This window comes from Sapajus apella, unplaced genomic scaffold (genome assembly GCF_009761245.1).
Source record: "Sapajus apella isolate SASKATOON/1434 unplaced genomic scaffold, GSC_monkey_1.0 scaffold38, whole genome shotgun sequence".
Taxonomy (NCBI): domain Eukaryota; kingdom Metazoa; phylum Chordata; class Mammalia; order Primates; family Cebidae; genus Sapajus; species Sapajus apella.
This window is the reverse complement of record NW_022436978.1, coordinates 13,001,339-13,022,185: the sequence shown is the minus strand read 5'-3', so window position 1 is coordinate 13,022,185 and position 20,847 is coordinate 13,001,339. Positions and strand designations below refer to the sequence as shown.

General features: G+C 38.1%; 1 protein-coding gene across 15 annotated transcripts in view; it reads left to right on the top strand.

Moving 5' to 3' along the window:
* Positions 1-20,847, top strand: part of LPP (LIM domain containing preferred translocation partner in lipoma) — a 733,292-nt gene that overhangs the window by 372,353 nt on the left and 340,092 nt on the right. For 12 of the 15 annotated variants that reach the window (XM_032298549.1, XM_032298548.1, XM_032298557.1 and 9 more), the window contains one exon: positions 2,340-2,465. In XM_032298549.1, the coding sequence (XP_032154440.1) occupies positions 2,340-2,465 (126 nt within the window). The remainder of the gene's footprint in view (positions 1-2,339; positions 2,466-20,847) is intronic. The other 3 variants (XM_032298556.1, XM_032298555.1, XM_032298543.1) reach the window with 1 other exon arrangement.

The following is a 20,847-nucleotide window of genomic DNA, read 5'->3' as shown; positions in this document are numbered from 1 at the left end:
TATAGTTCAGGGTAATTCTGTGACTTGTTGAGTCTCAGTGGTTAGATATTACAGTGACTTCGGGCATAGGCGTTTGATGTACTTTCTGATTCAGTAAAGCACAGATGTTGAAGACCTGATTAAATCCTGTCTCTGCTAATACCCCGAGGGAACACTTAATGAATGATGCTTCCCTCAAGAAGAAGAATAATTAACAATAGCTATATTATTCATATTAACTTATAGTTACTGGTTGCTATAATTAATGCTATTTAGGAAAATCATCATAATTATAGCACTTTACAACTTACAGAGTATTTTCTCATCCGTTTTCTTATCTGAATCTTGTAACATCACCCTGGCTTAGGTAGAACATGTGATATTCTCTTCATGTTATAGATGAGAAAATTATGGCCCAGGGAAAGAATTAAGCAGACACCAATCTATCACCTTTCCAATATATTGGACTATCTATGAGTATGTGGAAATACTCTTAACAAATTAATGTCTACCATCATATTTTATGTCTGCACACAAGAGAAGCAACTTTACTCGGCTTTTAGTTGCCTTCCATAGCAACAATGCCCTGCCTTTCCTTATACCAGGAACCATTACCCGGAATGTTCACATGAAGTTTAAATGTTAAGTGGAGTTTTTCTTAATTTTACCAAAATGTTTCATAGTCATTACTGCCCTTTGAGATACACATGAGATCTCATCTGATACAGGGATTAGCACCTTGAAAACATCTGTTTCCAGTATACAGACCTGCTGGCATTTAAGAGTTTAATCACACTGGAAATTCAAAATCAGAAAAGTCTGAATTTCAACCAACCAGTCATGTCACTCTTTTTCTATTTTTGGTTGTGACAAGAGAGTGGAAGAAAATCTCTCAATTTCACAAGGCCAGCCTTCAAATCTGGGCCATCCAGCTTGATGATATACGCGTACTTACCAGTGTGAGCATGTGTACACCCAGGCGTGTGTGCACACACAGATGCACACTGAACCTCTCTGGTTCTCTTTTTATATCAAATCCTAGAGTATCCAGTGCCTACTGTTGTACCTCTAACTGTGTTTATCCAAGATACATTGATATGAGGAAGGTCACTGGCTGAACCTGTGGCACAGTCTGTTATTCTTCATTGATTTATTTATTCAAAAATACTTACTGAACACCTGCATGGACTAGGCCTTGAACGAGATTCTGAGGAAGCAGGAACAAAACAGACAAACCTTCTCACAAAGCTTTTATGGTCTATGGGAGAGACTGAAAATAAACAGAAAAATACACATGGTGGTAGATATTATAAAAAATAGATTTAAAAGGGTAAGGGGATAAGATGACGTGATGTAGAGGGGTCATAATAATACATTTAAAAGGAAAAAATTGTAAGGTGGCTGCTTTAGACAATGTGATAATATGAAATATATATATATTGTTTTATTATTATTATTATTTGTCTGTCGTGTGGGCTGGAGTGCTTGATGAAGTTTTAAGAGCTTATTCCATACACACACGTGATCATTATTAAATTGTCACTTTAGAAGATTATTTTTTTACTTCACCCTGCCTCCAAATACTAGAGTCATCTTACTTTATACGTCCTTGCTTTTAACTCTAGACAGATGCTTTGCTTGTTTTTCCCAAACCTGGTCATAATTCCTGAAAACACCCTGTGGCGATGTCATTGTCCTTTACTCTCCTCTTGTTGATTCTGACTGCAGGTAATATGGGGCTCTAACATATGAAATCCAGAGATCCTGACTTCATCGTCTGTGCTCACTGCCACGTGCTTCCTCTGCCCCTCAGTAGAACCCTAAGAGGTCTCTTTCCAGCTCACGTTTTACATGTATTGCTTGGGTCTTGCCATCCTTGCAGACATGTGTACCTAATACCCACTGGACCTCAGACTTCTAAGCATTTCCATGCTCCGATATCTTCAAGTGCTAATTTATCTTTCTGGAATATCAGTCTCCTTTCCCTGCTCCTTGCTGCTCCAATAAATGTTATTATTCTAGGCAGTGGTTTCTAAACAGCAAGAGCTTGTGAACTCTCTTAAGCTGGTTCTGCTCTTTAAGTGCAGAAATGGAGACATTTATTTTCCTTTACTTGTATACTTAAAAAAAATCTTCTAAATATGCAATCTGAGAAATAATCATCTTTTATTTTTCTGTTTCCATATCTGTCATAGTGACAATTCTATCTCAGCCAACCTCACTGAGATTTTATCAAAGCTTAATTTAAAAAAAAGAGGTACAGAAAAACTTGGACAAAGCCGCACTGTAACTTGAGACATTTGAACTTACAATGATATCAATGGAAATTTCATTTATTAACATGTATGTGTTGCGTCCAGCAGGGAAATCCCGGAGGCAAGACACTTGAGGAGAGGCGCTCCAGCCTGGACGCTGAGATTGACTCCTTGACCAGCATCCTCGCTGACCTTGAGTGCAGCTCGCCCTACAAGCCTCGACCTCTGCAGGTTAGTGCTGCCCACATCCGTCTCCACACAGTCAGTCCCAGATATTCTACTCTTATCAGAAAGAATGTGCTGCATCTGAGAGCTCTTTTATTTTTTCTTTTTTTGAAACAGAGTCTTGCTCTGTTGCCCAGTCTGGAGTGCAGTGGTACAATCTCAGCTCACTGCAACCTCCACCTACTGGGTTCAAGAGATTCTCCTGCCTCAGCCTCCTGAGTAGCTGGGACTACAGGCGCACGCCACCACCACCGGATTCTTTTTATCTTTAGTAGAGATGGGGTTTCACCATGTTGGCCAGGCTGGCCTTGAACTCCTGACCTCATGATCTGCCTGCCTGGGCTTCCTAAAGTGCTGGGATTATAGGGGTGAGCCACTGTGCCCAGCCCTTTAATTCTTTGTTGATCTTCTTAGAGTCAATGGCTTAAGTGGTCTTTTTATTTAATATCAATGTGTGTTAGTCAACTGACAGATAGTTCTTAAACTGGCTCTTTGAATATTTTCTTTAAAAATAACACAACATTACACAAAAATATTATATACAAAAGTAAATCTCTTCTTCCACTGCCTTGATCTTTTCACAGCTTTGTCTATATGGGTATTTTGTTATATGTTGTTATAGTTTTCACAAATGTGACTCAGCTTGGCTAGGCAAGGTTAAGGTGAAGGGCTATGTCATTTGAAAAGAAATTACTTTCGTTGAACAGTAAGGTGGTTTTCATTATTTTTGTCATTGTTATAAATAATGTTGCAAGGGACATATTTGTGTATATTGTCTTCGGAGCTATTTCCTGGCCTCACATTTCTAGGAGTGGGATTGCTACACTGATGAGTGTGACCCCTTTATTTACTTTCCTTTCTGAAGGTTGTGAATAGTTCATGCTGGTACCACCAGTCGGTTTGAACATGTCAGTTTCTCCTGAAATTTGCCAAAATTTGATGGTAGCTATTGATCTGTGTTTTGTAAGTGCAAATGGTGCCTTGTTAGGTTTTTTCTTTTTTTTCTTGTCTTTGGCCTGTTTTGGAACTTGGCTATTTTTCTGCATCTTCACCTAATGTCTGCATTTCAGAAGCTGATCTTCCACTGCTAGTGATCATTCCCTGCCTCTCGAAAGTCTTGAAAGGGCTGTGGCAAATCTGTTTCAGGGCTTCCAGGTCCTCAGAAGGCAGCCATCTGAACTCTAGCTGCACATGTTGGACAAGCGCTATTGTCACTGTTTGACTCTGCATGACATTTGCTTGACTAAGTGAGAGTGCCTACAGCCTCCAAGCCTCGCTGCAACTCTTGAATGGCAGATTCTGTATTTACAGCGGTTCCTTTCTTGAATTAAAAACCACTCCTCTTTCTTTGCGGAACTCCTCATAAGGCGGCAGCGCTTTCTTCTTCTTCCTTTTTTTTCTTAAATGTGTATTTATTGCATTTTAGGTTTTGGGGTACATGTGAAGAACATGTAAGATTGTTGCATAGGTACGTACATGGTAGTGTGGTTTGCTGCCTTCCGCCCTATCACCTATATCTGGCATTTCTCCCCATGTTACCCCTCCCCAACTCCTCACCCCCTGCTGTCCCTCCTCTAGTTCCCCCCTGCAGACCCCAGTGTGCGATGCTTCCCTCCATCTGTCCATGTGTTCTCATTGTTCAACATCCGCCTATGAGTGAGAACATGTAGTGTTTGATTTTCTGTTCTTGTGTCAGTTTGCTGAGAATGATGGTTTCCAGGTTCATCCATGTCCCTACAATGGACATGAACTCATCATTTTTTATGGCTGCATAGTATTCCATGGTGTCTGTGTGCCACATTTTCCCTGTCCAGTCTATCATTGATAGGCATTTGGGTTGGTTCCAAGTCTTTGCTATTATAAACAGTGCTGTGTGCATGTATCCTTATAATAGAATGATTTATAATCTTTTGGATGTATACCCAGTAATGGGATTGCTGGATTCTTCTTCTTTTTGTTTTTAATGAGATAGAGTCTTGCTCTGTTGCTCAGGCTGGAGTACAGTGGCACAATCTTGGCTCCCTGCAACCTCCGCCTCCCAGGTTCAAGCGATTCTCCTGCCTCAGCCTCCTGAGTAGCTGGAAGACTGGGGCCCGCCACCACACACAGCTAATTTTTGTATTTTAGTAGAGATGGGGTTTCACCATGTTGGTGAGGCTTGTCTTGAACTCCTGACGTCAAGCCATCCACCCGCCTCGGCCTCCCAACATCTGGGATTACAGGCATTAGTCATCACGCCCAGCTGCTTTCTTCTTTAGATATATTCCCTTTATGTTTTCTAAACATATAATGGAATTGTCAGCAATGTGGGGATTCAAGGCAAAATATACTACCACTTAGCTCTGCCTTCGCTGTCCCTGCACTTGGTTCTATCTGCACTGTGAGTAGTCAAAATGTACTTTGTCCCTGTAAATGTGTACTGAACTCCTTGTCTAGACCAGTCACTGTGGTCTTTTGGGGGAACTGATGTGGCAGAAAAGTAGATAGTTGAAAGAAAGAGAAGTAGGACTCCGTTGTCATCTTCTAACAGCCTGTAATGTTATATGTGAAGCTATGGTCTCTACAGCAGGAGCACAAAGAAGATAGTGATATATTCTTTCGAGGTGTCAGAACCTGACAATTCTTATCAAAAGACTTGCATTTTCTTCTGGAGGGGTGAGTGGAATTGCATTGTTGGAGACAGCTGGGGAGAATAGCCTGAGCCACAGGGCTGGAAGCTCCAAGGCTGCATTTAGAGATCTGTAAGCAACCAGATGGCTGCAGATGAAGTCTTCGAAGGCTTGTAGTAGGATATAGGTCTGGGAGGTTTCCTACAGACAGCATGTAGGCACATTTAAATGCCAGATTATGATTTTAGTATGTCTTTTGTAGAGAATGGGGTTAGTTGAAGGTTCTCAATCAGGGGAAGTCTAAAACTCATTCTGAAAAAGGAAGATAGGAAATAAGACCAAGTGTGGAAAGATGCAGGAGAGTAAGCCCAGGTCAGAAAAACGTTCTCCAGCAAGCCGCATTTCATACTTGCTGACCGTTGTCTGATGTTCAGCAGTTTTTTGATTCCAGCCAAGCAAATGCCCCAAATCTCATATCTGAAGACAGAAAGGCCACTGACTTTGCCACTGGACCCAGTGGCATTATGCCCAAATGCTTCTGTCTCTGTTGTCCAGGCTGGAGTGCAGTGGTGCGATCTTGGCTCAATGCAACCTCCGCCTCCCAAGTGCAAGCAATTCTCCTGCCTCAGCCTCCTGACTAGCTGGGACTATAGGCACATGCCGCCACACCCAGCTAATTTTTTGTACTTTTAGTAGAGATGGGATTCCACCATGTTAGCTGGATGGTCTTCATCTCCTGACCTCTTGATCCACCCGCCTCCACCTCCCTAAGTGCTGGGATTATAGGAGTGAGCCGCCATGCCTGCCCCCTCCCCTTTAAAAACAAAACAAAAACAAAAACAAGAAAACCTAGAGTTTTCATTTAAATATTTTTTTTCACCTCTAAATTCTTATAACCTGATAGATTCTGAGAAGATCATGCTTTGAGGTTTTTTGTTTAATATAACCTTCATTCTTTAAGGCTGTGTCTACACATGCTTCTCAAAAACCATTGCATTTTAATAGGTTTATTCAGCAGCTACATTTTGTTTGAGCAGTCTTTCTGAGCACACAAATTCATCATCACTGGTATTTGTACAGCACTGATTTTGAAGCACTTTCACATATATTCTCACCTGAGTGAGAAATAGATATCTCAATTCTGAGATGTGCTTGATGTGCTTATTTCAGGGATGAAGAAACTAAGACTCACCAAGAAGATTAATGATTTCTCCTTGGCCATATGCTTGAGCACTGCTGAGCACAACTGGACTTTGAATTTTGGCCTGTGCTTGATTTTAAGTTCTAAACACCAGATTGAGGGTGTTGGGTTTTGTTTTAATTTTCGTAATGTTTTTACCATCGATGAAAACTGGCATCAGTCATCTGAGCGACTCTATCCCTTGAGTGTGGCTTTCCCATAAAATAAAAACATTGAGAAGGTTACAAAATTTAATTATAATAGCCATTAAGTAGAACAAGTTCAAAATTATGGTAAAATATGCTTTCCATGTGACTGTTTCATTCAGAAATTAAAGGATGATCCATTCTAATTTTTTTCTATTACTGTAATTTAAGAAAGCAAGAGTTAATTGAGAGATACATCTCATCCTTTTGAATTATCTTCCCTCTGGTGGAACTGAATTAGATGTGTTAATATTTATTGGTTAACGTAATTATAGGTTGTGAGAACAATAATCACACACTTAAAATATTAAAAATATGTGCCAAGGGAAGATGATGTCTGTAGTAGACTGTGTTGTGTTATAATTAAAAGGTACTTGGAAAGTCCTAGAAATGTAGACCGTTCATGCCCAGCTTTGATGTTTCTATTTTTTGTTCAAAGCAAATTTCAAAACCTATAGAATTACCTGGCTACTTAAAGTAGGCTAGTAGGTCTGTGATTTCTCATTAGTCAAGCATGTGTTATATGCTTTTTTTTTTTTTTTTAATCCATGTCTCTATCACTTTTGTAAGGCTGCTTTGACTCATGTTCTAGGGGAAAATGATATATATGTAGAATGTTTATATAGTGAGAGGTTCCAGGGAACTCTATTCTCCTAACAAGCCTGAAAAATGTCTGAGCTCTTGAAAATAGGTTTTTTAAGTGAATTATTATTTATTTATGTTTTTTATTGTACTTTCAATTCTGTGGTACATGTACAGAGCATGCAGGTTTTTACATAGGTATATATGTGCCATGGTGGTTGGCTGCATACATTACCCCATCATCTACACTAGGTATTTCTCCTAATGCTATCCTTCCTTTAGACCTCCACCCCCTGACAGTCCCTGGTGTGTGATGTTCCCCTCCCTCTGTCCATGTGTTCTCATTGTTCAACTCCCACTTATGAGTGAGAACATGCAGTCTTTGGTTTTCTGCTACTGTGTCAGTTTGCTGAGAATGATGGTTTCCAGCTTTATCCATGTCCCTGTGAAGGACATGAACTCATCCTTTTTTTTATGGCTGCATAGTATTCCATGGTGTATATGTGCCAAATTTTCTTTATCCAGTGTATCATTGATGGGCGTTTGGGTTGGTTACAAGTCTTTGCTATTGTGAACAGTGCTGCAATAAACATATGTGTGCATGTGTCTTTATACTAGAACGAATTATAATTCTTTGGGTATATACCCAGTAATAGGATTGCTGGGTCAAATGATATTTCTAGTTCTAGATCCTTGAGGAATCACCACACTGTCTTCCACAATGGTTGAACTAATTTACACTCCCACCAACAGTGTAAAAGCGTTCCTATTCCTCCACATCCTCTCCAGCATCTGTTGTTTCCTGACTTTTTAATGATTACCATTCTAACTGGCATAAGATGGTATCTTAATATGGTTTTAATTTGCAATTCTGTAATGACCAGTGAGGATGAGCTTTTTTCATGTTTGTTGGCTGCATAAATGTCTTTTTTTGAGAAGTGTCTGTTCATATCCTTTGCCCACTTTCTGATGGGTTTTTTTTTTCTGTAAATTTGTTTACGTTCTTTGTAGATTCTGAATATTAGCCCTTTGTCACATGAGTAGACTTCAAAAATTTTCTCACATTTGGTAGGTTGCCTGTTCACTCTGATAATAGTTTCTTTTGCTGTGCAGAAGAGCTTTAGTTGAATTAGATCTCATTTGTCAATTTTGGCTTTTGTTGGCATTGCTTTTAGTGTTTTAGTCATGAAGTCTTTGCCCATGCCTATGTCCTGAATGGTATTGTCTCGGTTTTCTTCTAGGGTTTTTATGGCTTCAGGTCTTACATTTAAGTCTTTAATCTATCTTGAGTTAATTTTTGTATAAGGTATAAGGAAGTGATCCAGCTTCAGCTTTCTGGATGTGGCTAGCCAGTTTCCCAACACCATTTATTAAATAGAGAATCCTTTCCCCATTGCTTGTTTTTGTCAGGTTTGTCAAAGATCAGATGGCTGTAGACATGTGGTGTTATTTCTGAGGCCTCTGTTCTGTTACATTGGTCTATATATCTGTTTTGATACCAGTACCATGCTGTCTTGGTTTCTGTAGCCTTATAGTACAGTTCGAAGTCAAGAATTAAATACCTAGGAATACAACTTACAAGGGATGTGAAGGACCTCTTCAAGGACAAATACAAACCACTGTTCAAGGAAATAGGAGAGGACACAAATGGAAAAACATTCCATGCTCATGGTTAGGAGGAATCAACATCATGAAAATGGCCATACTACCAAAAGTAATCTATAGATTCAATGATATCCCAATCAAGCTACCATTGACTTTCATTACAGAATTGGAAAAAACCACCTTAAATTTCATATGGAACCAAAAAACAGCCTGCATAGCCAAGATAATTCTAAGCAAAAACAAGCAAACAAACAAACAACAACAAAAAAACAAAGTTGGAAGCATCACAGTACCTGATTTCAAACTATACGAAAATAGGTTTTACTAAAGCATTTTCCTTCTTTTATTCAGGGAATATTTTCCACTCCCAGATTTTCTGACGTTAGTTATGTTCACTTATTAATCCCTATGTTGATTTCAGAAATATGGCTTAATTCCACATATCCATTGATTCATTGATTCATTCACCTAACGTTTGACAAAATCCTCCTCTGGAGCACTCATTGGAGATTTAAAGGCTAGTATCAACAGGTCTTTCCTTTAGAGTAATTTTTAATCTTGCAGAAGAGCTAAGCCCATAAGTAACCCAAAGGGACACAAAAGAAGGGCTTCAATGTGCTACTTAAATTATCAAGTAAATCATCCTGTGTCAAAACTATTGAGAGATAAAATACAGGAATTCCAGCATTGTACCTTATACCTTTCAGTGTCATGGAGGACTGCATAGAGCAGGCAGTATTTGAGTTCACTTGGTTAAAAGGGTTAGGTAAAGGTCAGGGGATTCGAAGTACAAGAATAACAACAATAAGTCTCTATAAAAAATCCCTAAAGCATAGAGAGGTTTCAGGTTGGTAAGCAAATCTTTATGCCAGGAGGGTGGCATACCCCAACTCTACGGTGACAGAAGCTTCTGTACACAGGACCCTTTTAGATCTAGCCCTGTGTACTTCATCATCTGCCTGTCCATCTGCATCCTTCTTCATATCCTCTATAATAAACTAGTAAATGTAAGTAAGTATTTCCGTGAGTTTCATGAGCAATTCTAGCATATTATCAAACCCGGGAAGGGCATAATGGCAAACCCCAATTTGTAGTCAAATCAGACAGAAGTCTGGATAACCAGTGACCACCCCCAGCCCTCCCTGCCACCGCAGCTTGTGATTGACATATGAAGTGGAAACAGTCTTGTGGGACTGAACCCTTAACCTGTGAGATCTGCAGTAACTCCAGGTAGATCGTGTCCAAACCAAGTTGAGTCATAAGCCACCTAATCTGATATCAGAGAGTTGGTTGATGTCTGGAAAAAAAACCGCACGTTTGGTGTCAGAAGTGAAATATTCTGGCCGGGCGTGGTGGCTCATGCCTGTAATTCCAGCACTTTGGGAAGCCAAGGCGGACAGATTACTTGAGGTCAGGAGTTTGAGACCAGCCTGGCCAACATAACAAAAAACTTAGCCAGGCATTGTGGGGTGATGTAATCCCAGCTACTCTAGAGGCTGAGGCAGGAGGAGAATTGCTTGAACCTGGGAGTCAGAGGCTGCAGTTAGCCAAGAGTTGTGTCGCTGCACTCCGGCCTTGGCAACAGAACAAGACCCCATCTCAAAAAATAATAATAATAAAATAAAAAGAAGTGAAGTGTTCCATGAGTAGCATACAGAAAACAAGTGAGGTTTCCCTCTTCAACTAATATAAAAAAATTTGGAGAGAGTTTTAAAATAAGAATAGGCTAGGGCATAGTTTGATAGCCTTGTGTCCAAGTTTGCCAACACGAGGAACATTGGCTTCTTGATTCCATGAGGTTCTCTCTCTGTAAAGAGCTCCCTTTGTGTGAACCTGTCCACATTACCAGTTAGTGCTCCCTTTTTGTTATTTCAAAAATGGGCAGGCTGGGTGCCATGGCTCACACCTGTAATCCCAGCACTTTGGAAGTCTAAGGTGGGTGGATCACATGAGGTCAGGAGTTTGAGACCAGCCTGGCCACCATGGTAAAACACCATCTCTACTAAAAATACAAAAATTAGCTAGGCATGGTGGCAGGCACCTGTAATCCCAGCTCCTTGGAAGGCTGAGGCAGAGAATTGCTTCAATAGGAGGCAGAAATTGCAGTGAGCTGAGATCGGGCCACTGTACTCCAGCCTGGGCAACAAAGCAAGACTCCATTGAAAAAAAAAAAAAAAAAAAAAAGACAAAAACAGGTCAACTACGCTCCATTCCCACTTTTCAGAAGACAGAATATTATTCTAAAGCTACAAGAAATAAGATGGCTCAAAGCAACAGCTCACACAATCATTCCCATTTCATTTCATTTTGGGATTGTTAGCTTGTGCCTGGAGTTTGCTTTAAAGCTTCAGGACTTTGAAGGTTGGGAGCTGATCCTCTCAATGTTGTTCATCCTAAAAACGACATATTTAATTCCTCACTTTAAAAACTATTCTAACTTCTTAGTCTGTTTGGAAACTGAGTAGTGAAATGCTGTGTGGTCATATGGACATGTCTTTAACTGCAATCTAAGCACACCCACACTGGGTTCCTTTCATAGAGCAATAACGTATGAGGCAACCTGAGAAATTATTTCAGGTATGTGTGTGTTGTACTTAGAGCTTTTTATAAGAATTCATGTGGTCTGAGAGCTTCGGTGCAGTATAATCAGGATGGGTCTTGTGGTGCCCTGGATCTTCCCTTCTCTGTACTCTGTGTTCTAGCTTGCAAATGCCATGAGGAGCTGCAGGGGAGATTAATTAGTAATTAAAATGTTTAATATTTCATGTTATTCCATGCAACCCAAACATGTAGGCTACTGGGAGATGTAAGCTACAACTTGCTGATACTGTTTGATGAGACACAGACTGTCCCTGCAGACTAGAGACTTTTCTGTTCCTGGCAAGGCTGCTTGGGACTTGAGATAGGAACTGGGTAATATTCTGTTGAAAAAGAAAATAGGTGTGGATAGTGGCATCTTCCTCCTCCCATATTCTCTTGGGAAAAATGTAGGAGCTTTTCATGATTTGCTGAGAAATGTATTTGTCCATATATTGGCATTGTCTGCTTAATAATAGCTTTCTTTGAGAGCTATGGTAAAAGTTGAAACCTTGTAGAAACCTCTTGTATAAGATGTTAAGTGGAACACAGTAAAATAAAACATCCAAAACACCATTTAAAAAGAGAAAGCGATCTTATTCTTCACAATGCCCATGCTTTGTTTAGAGTTTCTGGGTTGTTTTCAATGAGTCTGTACCCGCCAGAAAACTTTAACAGTTAAATAACAATGAGGTGGGGTGGAGGAGTGGTTAGCTGACTCAGAGTTGCATGGTGTGGCTTTTATGACAGGCAATTAATTTTTAGATGATATATAATTGCATTTCAATGACATTTATACCTCATCATTTTTTTAGATGATGTGTTTGTGTCATAGGTAATGAGCATAATCAACGTTAGCTTTAAACATTTTGTTTTGTGTGCCATCAAAATGTAACGTTTTCAGAGTAGAAACTTAGCCTAAAAATCTACCTTGCATTGCATCTCAACAAAGCTGTTGCACAAAAATATTCATTTCACTGGTCCCAGTGTAAGAGTTGGCTCTGAATGTATCTTAGCTCCTAGCGGGGATAGAGGAGGACAGCTGAGCACATAGCTGCTGCGTGCCATAGAGTGTTCATTCAGCTAAAGCCTGGGTGGGAGGGGGTTGTCTCCTGCGGTTCTCTAGCTATATAGTCCTTGTGGTAGCCTTTAACTGTGATTTGTTTGTTTGACCTTGATGAGTCCTTGGCTCCAAGATGAACTGTTACATTACACTGAATCACTCAATCCAGCATTGGTTTAAAAAGAAACAAACAAAGCTGCCTGTTGAGTTTCCCTCTTTTACAACAGTATCTTAGTGGAAATAATTAGCCCTATGTCTATGCAGAAGCACACATCACATTTGCAAAATTAAAGAGTGTTCTTGTTAAGACTGGTTTTTCTCTGTCTTTCTTCCTCTCCCACTGTTTAAATATCTATTTTGGTAGTAGTGTTAGTATGAAACCCCATAGTTCTCTCTTTTCTTTTTTGATTTAAAAAGCAAATAAACAAGAAAACATAAGTCTAGCTTTTTTTTTTTTAACTCAAGATGACTAGATATAACCATGGCAAATACGTAGGATTGTTGTGTTTTAAGAGAAAAAGCCATATCTCAGATAATCTAGAGTCATTGTTTTGTCCATTTTGACATCTACTTCTTTATATACTTTATAGCCAAACTAGAGTATAGTGATAATAAGGATGATCTCTAGACAGAAGGTTGGAGGTGGTTAATAACCCGTCCTGCATATGACAATTTTTCATGGTGAGTAACTGGTCTGCCCTCCAAGCAAAATATCACATTGTAATGTAACTGCTAAGGTTCTTTTCACACTGTGGAAAAATTACCAGTAAAGTTATACACTGCCTTTCAGTGAATATATTAATTATAAAGACAAAACTTAGTTTATGTTGCATAATTTGAACATACATACTTCCCTATAAGTCTGTTAGCTGAAACTATTGAAATAAAATATACAAATTGAGCACATTTTGCTGTTGAGCCAGCAGTTATAGTTTTCATTTACAAATGCTGACAGAACCATTTGTGTATTTTGGTCTCTCTGCTTTGGATCCTGTGCTCACACCCAAATATGCACCTAAGTTATGTTGTCATGTTGAAGTTCCAGACTACAGGAGGGGATCGAATTATGTTTCATGGTATTGAGTCACAAATTATTTCAAGGTAAAGTAAAAATTTTGGAAGTTTTACCTCACAGAGTATACCGTATAGGAACAGTAGAAAAGTATAAAATGTCTTCAGTTTGAATAACAAAGAAATAATTGTGATAAGTACCAGACTGTGATGTCCCTGAGAGAAGGTTATCATTTGTTTACTGGCACGTGAGAGGCATACAAATTTATTTTTGCTGAATAAATAAATATTGTCATCAAATATTTACATCTCCATTCTTGAAATATGCCAGAAAATCCAATCTCTAATAGATAGAGAGTTAGTGCATGACAAAGTTATAGCTGCTTTCTGATTTTTTAGGTAAGGAACATGTATTTGCATTAAGAAAAATAAATATGGCTCAAGTGAATGATTATTTTTATAGGAGCAACCTGACGGTAACCTAACGGTAACTGATTCATCTAAAATGTTCAGCTTTAGTCCTGTATTGCCTTATGTCACTTGATGACGATGTTCTTTGTTACGAAGATGATGGTATCATGGGATATAATTCAGTATTATATCCATTCTCTTACTACTGACAAAACATAAAGAAATATCAGGTCTTTTTCTGTATTCTCTGCAGAACTGAAGAAACAGAGGACCATTATGTTACTATTTCCTAAGTAAAAACCAATACTATACATTCCTTGTATTCAGTGACAGGAAAGAAGTTACCTAGCTAATATATGGATATATGTTTTCCTCTTTCAGAAAACAACATCAACAAAAAACACCTGTGTAATTATTATATGAATTTTTCACTTTTACTGCCAGGTAGCTCTGGTTCATTAAAGGAAGCCTCTAAGATTCACCTCCTCCTTCCTTTACCAATTTATTTCTGATAACTCTTGACCCAGTATTTGAAATGTGATAAACATATGCCAACTGTGAAGCATTTCAAAACTAATTAATTGTCTAAATCTAAGTCATGATTTTAGATGGAAGTACACTTTGTGTCCATACACATATATTTGCCTGTAAACATCTTAAAAATATAAACTTCAGACAATTTTAAAAAGAGAGTATTAAATTTTAAATGGACTCTTTGCTTATATTGATGCTAAATAAAAGGTCCATTAAAGCAGCATATTCTGCTGGTGTAAATAAAATAGAAGATTTAAAATGGGTTAAAAAGATAGAATATTCTCTTGTTCCTTTTAAGAAACAAGTTGAAGAAACAATAAAGCTCAAAGCATATATAGTCAGATGTATGATCCCATAAAGTAAATTATTTGAATTGCCATGAACTCTTTCTAATTTCATCTTGATATTGTACTGCTTAGATGAAAATGCTGGAAAATGTTACTTCTTAGATACTGCTAGAGGTGCTAAGCTTCTTAGCATTAAGAAATCTTCTTGGCTGTCTGCACCACCCAACCAACACAGAGTTATGTTTTATTTCCCAAATGGCCAGCTTATGTTAACTTGATGCTTACCAAGGCAGTCAAAGCCAGGAAACAATTGTTATAAACAGCATCCCAAATGACTTAATATTCTATGTCATACCAATTTTACAGTTGTTTCTCCCCTTATGTAGTCTAGCATACCAAAAATTATGATGTTTAACTTTGTTGATCCACAGTCACTTGTGGGTCAGATCTCCCAACCAGGAAGGAGGGGAAGACAGGAAAATCAGGGTGGTCTGTTTGCAGCTGTGCTAGCACAGGTTTCCTTGAATGCCTTCTGAAGGAAGAGTGAATAGAGATGTATCTTTCAGGGCCATTGCCTTTCTAGCATTATTGATCATATCACATGGACAAAAGATAAAGAAACAATAGAATTTTAAAGTTATGTGAAAAAGAGCTGAAATGTATCTTGAAAACTGACTAGTTAATAATGGCTTGTTGAGAAGTCAGATGGGATTCAAGAAGGTGGCCATTGTGTATGTATTTCCAACAGCCGTCTAGATGCTCCCTTTTATTTATTTTTTGGCTTATTCATTCCTGTATTCCTTTATTCATGGATTAGTAATTGAATACAAGTCTCTGTTGATTTGTTCAAAGATACTAAAAAAGACCTAAATCCATGGAAAGACATCTTATTTGATTAACTGCAAGATGTAATATTGTTAAGCGGCATACTCCTCAATTTGATCGATAGATTCAAAGCAATCTCTATCAGAGTCTAAGCTGACTTGAGAATTGACAAACATCTTTAAAATTCATATGGATGTTCAAGAGACCTGGAAATGCCAAAATCATCTTGACAGAGTTTCAAAATTTACTCTCAAATGACAGAAATCAAGCAGTGTGATATTGGCCTAAGATATATGTAAAGATCAATGGAATAGAACTGAGAGTCCGGAAATAAACCATTATATTTATGGACAAATGATTTTCAACAGGGTATGAGACACTGAAACAGGGAAAAAATAGACTCCTCAACAAATGATGCTGGAACAACCAGATATCTACAAAGAATAAAGTTTGACTCCCTACCTCATATCATAATACACAAATGTAAAGGATAAAACTTGTAGAAGAAAACATAGATGAGTTGAACTTCATGAAAGTTCAACACTTTGTGCCTCAAATGACACCATCAAGAAAGTGAACAAACAGTCCATGAAATTTGCAAATCGTGTATCTGTTAAAGGGCTTATATCTGGGATATATTAAGATTCTTACAACTCAATAAGAAAAAGACAACCCAATTATGTAATAAACAAAGGATCTGAATAGGCATTTTCCCAAGGATATGCAAGTGAATAATATGCCTAGGAAAAGAAGCTGGATGTATTTAGTGATAAAGGAAATGCAAGTCAAAACCACAATGAGATACCACTTCACACTCACTAAGGTGGCTAAAATAAAAAGAGACAACATGTGTTGGCAATGTGGTAGAGAAATTGGAAACATCCTACATTGCTGGTGGATTGTAAAATGGCATAGCCCTTTTGGAAGCAATCTGTCAGTTCTTAAAATTGGTCATAGTTACCACATGACCAAGCAATTATATTCCTATTTATGTATCCAAGGGAATTAAAACATATGACCACACAAAGACTAGCATAGAAATGTTCATAGCAACATTATTCATAACAGCCAAAAAGTGAGAACAACCTAAATATCTATCAATTGGTGAATGGATAAGCAAAATGTGCTATATCCATATAATTGAATATTACTCAGCCATAAAAATGAATGAAGCTCTGAAACATGCTACAATATGGACGAACCTGGGAAACATTATACTATATAAAAGAAGTCAGACAGAAGAGACCACAGTTTACAATTCCGTTTGTATGAATGGGCAAATCCATGCTCCCAGAAAGCTTAGTGGTTGCCAGTGTCCAGGGGGAGGGAACAATAAAGAGTGACTACTAATGGGTACAGGATTTCTTAAGTATTCTGGAATTTGTTGCACAATTTTTGAATATACTAAGAATCACTAAATTGTGCATTTTTTAAGGGCATATTTTGTGGTATGTGAATCATGTCTTAACTAAAAATTTTATTTTGAAAGGCTCTGTATTGAATAATTTGCCTAGCATACACAGATGGCATTGGGAGTGGCCTCCACCCTGAATATGCTTACAGTCTATTGGAGGAAATGCAAACTAACAGCTATAGTCCTTAAGTATACATGGTAAGAAAGAAGCACATAGAGGATCCTGACTGAACAGGAAAAAGGAAGAAATCTACCTGGATGATCTTAGAAGCTGGTTTGTGGATAGGGAGTATTTGCAGGAAGAATCAGACTCCTGTGTAGCTTGAGAAAGCAGAATGAAGACCCGTATCTAGGAACTGAGGGAGACAGTCAGCAACCTAAGGTCAATATTTTTCTAAAAGTAATGGCAGCTGAAGTTCAATGTAGGCTGCCTGAGAAGAGAAGAGGGCAAGTTTTCCTTCATTGGAGGCATTTGAAATGACACTGTAGTATTGATGAGGTAAATGATTCACACTCTTTAAATCTCAGTGTTCTGGGTTGATAACACATCTCAGAGTTGACATGAGGACCACATGGAATAATAAGTGTGTGTTTAATGTGAAAATATAATACCTTATACATAATAAACAGTTATTACTGTTGATCTTACCACCAACATAATTATCAAATGAATTTTGGCAGTAATGCTGGGAAAGGAATTCAGGCAACAGATGGGAACTGATTTGAATGATGTTAGGATTTCATGGTACTTCCATTGTTGGTTACAGAACTCCAAGAACTTTCATTCTTGGAGTCTTCTGTTTCCTCATATAAAACTTGGAAGGAAGAACAGAAGACCTTCATTCTGTTCCAGGCCCCTAAATTGATTATTTCTGTCCCTAAAGCAAACTGCTCAGCCTCAATCATGACATTGCACAATTTGCTCTGATACCTGGTATAGATGTTTCATTTGTTAGAGTTGTTACTGACAGGAACTTCCAGTGACCTTGGAACATGGCCCAGCCTCTATGGGTATTAGTAGAATTTTGGTGAACACTGAGAAGTCTCTGGGTTTCTTTCAATCTGGGCTTGTTTCAGTTGGTTTGTTAATTGGACTTGTAGAATTAGATGATCACTCATGCCCCTTTGTAGCTTTGAGCTGATATTACTTTTGCCCTGTATTAAATAAAAACTGTAATGATATTTCTTTCTGTGCTTTTGTTATTTCACTATAGATTTTGTTTTAAAATTCGGTTGGAGTTGATTATATGAAACCCGATTATATGGATTTGTTATATGCAACCATAGGGAAGTATTCACCCATTGAAAGACCAAGTTCATGTTGCTCAAGATAATTTGAACCCAAACTCATTGTGCTCAGGATAATTTGGAACTAATCTTAGAGAGTTTAAGATTATTCAAGAGGCAGTATATTATGGTAATTAAAATCTTGGATTTGGGGACCACACTCCCTTGACTCTAAATGTATGGCCTGGGATGTCACTTAAACTTTTCGTGCCTCAGTTCTTTTATCTCTGTAATGAAGATAATTATAGTATCTATTTTCCAGGATTGTAATGAGGACTAAATGAGTTTCCATGTATAAAGCACTCAAAACAGTGTTTGACATATTTAGCACCATATGCATTAGAAAATCTTATTGTTAGCTGTGTGCTTATTCTTAAACTGTCTGAGTTACTGCTTTTATATAAGAAGATTGATTTATAAATTTGGCCCATGATGTCCCATCCAACTCTCTGAAACAGATTATCTACCTCTTTTCAACTGAGCATCATTCTCATGATATGTGAGGACATCTCTCTGTCCTTGTGCTTTGCCCAGCCCCTTTGGTTTCTAATGCATGGAGCCGAAAGCCAGAGCTAGAGCCATAATGGTCTTGTCCTGCCATCTGAAAGACATGTCGATTGTTAGAATATTTCTGTGGTTAACAAGGTAATCCCTCTGATAAGTGAACAAGCTTCACTGAAATACAAAAATAATGACTCATAGATTTTGAATTTGTCATAATTTACTAAATCTATCATTGACTTATTGATGTAAATTACTCTTGTCATGCTTCGCCTACCCAGACACTAAAGCATGTAAAGCAATGGTTAAGTTCATTGCTCATCAGACTGCCTTGGAAGGTTGGTTAAATGCCATTACTGGGCTCACCCCATGTTTCTGATTCAGTAGGGCTGGAGTGAGGAACAATGGTTTGTATTTCTAAGAAGTTCTCAAATGTTGCTCTGGTGTGGACCACACTTTGTGAACCCTTTAAAGCTTCTTGTCAGATACAGGTCTGTAAGCAGCACTCTTTTCCTTAGTTCACTCATTTCTGTAGCTGTGTACCCCTAAGGTTTGCTCTAGTGTCAAAAGTGGATACTAGTTTTATGTCTTTTTTCTACGGGAGGAAAAACCATAACCTGGAGAAGTATCTTTCCCTGCATACATAGCATATTGGCAGAATATGGAGGATGTTCTTTAAAAAAAAAAAAAAGTAAAGAAATATACCTTCTATTCTTTTTTAAAAAATTTAAGATATATTTTTATTGTTATTAAATACGCCTGTAAGCCTAGCACATTTGAGGCTGAGGTGGGCGGTTCACCTGAGGTCAGGAGTTCAAGACCAGCCTGACCAATGTGGTGAAACCCCATCTCTACTAAAAATACAAAAATTAGCTGTGTGTAGTGGCAGGCACCTGTAATCCTAGCTACTTGGGAGGCTGAGGCAGGAGAATTGCTTGAACCTAGGAGGTGAAGGTTGCAGTGAGCTGAGATTGTGCCGTTGCACTCCAGCCTTTGTGACAAGGGCAAAACTCCATCAAAAAAAAAAAAACAAAAAGAAAACAAATAAAAATTGTATAGATTTATGGTGTAGAACATGATGTTTGATATATGTATACATTGTGAAATTGCTAAATCAAACTAATAAAAATATGCATTACTTCACATATTTTTTGTGGTGAGAAAACTTAAAATCTCTCACAAATTTATAGTATACTTGTATCTGCAATTCTTGAAAGAACAATTAGATTTGGAAACCTAGAATTCCGAATTCAGTTCTTCCATGCCTAGAAACATAAATGTCAACTGTTTTATCTCTCTGAAACTCATTTTCTTTGCCCATGATATCAATACCTCCTCTGCTTATCATACATGATTTTGTGAGAAGTAAATGACACATTGTACACTGAAGTGCTTTATTAACTATAAAGCGCTCTACAAAGATTATTTTTCATTCTCATCCCAGTTATCACATGCAGTATCTTGTTGTACATCAGCTATTTTATGATAGGTACATCCTTTTCTCGCTCAGCTAAGGTAAATATTGACTTTTCAAACCTGTTTTCAGGAAGGAAATAGTACATTATAAACTACTTGCCTTGTGCACAGAATCCTTTTATTTCCCTTGTATGATTTTTTTTCTTTCCTAGTCTGTTGCTTTTTAAAGCAAACAATTAAGAAACTTGACATTTAGCCACTTATGCATCTAAACACTTTTATATATGTGAGATGTGGTTGCAAGCATAAACATATTTTATGAATTTTTCTCATAACATCCTTTTATGCAAGACACCCTACACATCACATATATTAAGAATGACGTAAGTGAGTTGCTATTTTGCCTGAAATGCATGCTTTTTTGTTTTTGTTTTTGACAGTTGACAGGAAAAGGGAATTGAGTTGAGCCAAGAGCATTGGATTCTCTTCCCAGTTGTGTAACCAGCAGGTTGTGTTAGATAAGTCATTTCCTCTCTGGAAGCCTCAGGCACATTTGTTCATAGACCTAGATCTTGTCCTTTCTCCTTCCTTCCACTCTCAATGTCTGTGATCTTAGGGTTATAAGGAAGTTTCAGATGATGACCTTCACCTTGTTGAAGAAGCCTAAACAAAGCGTCCCCATTTATCTGGTGGCTCTATTCTGGTAAGATATTTTCCTTTTCATGCCTCAGGTCTGACTGCTATTTGCAATTCATCCTGATGCAGTGAAGCTCTGGCATGCCTTTCCTTCAGGATGTGACTGGCCTTCACTGGGACTCTTAGTTTCTTAGGGCTTGTGTTTCTGTTAGAATGGTTGGAAATAGAAGAGGCCATGTCCAGC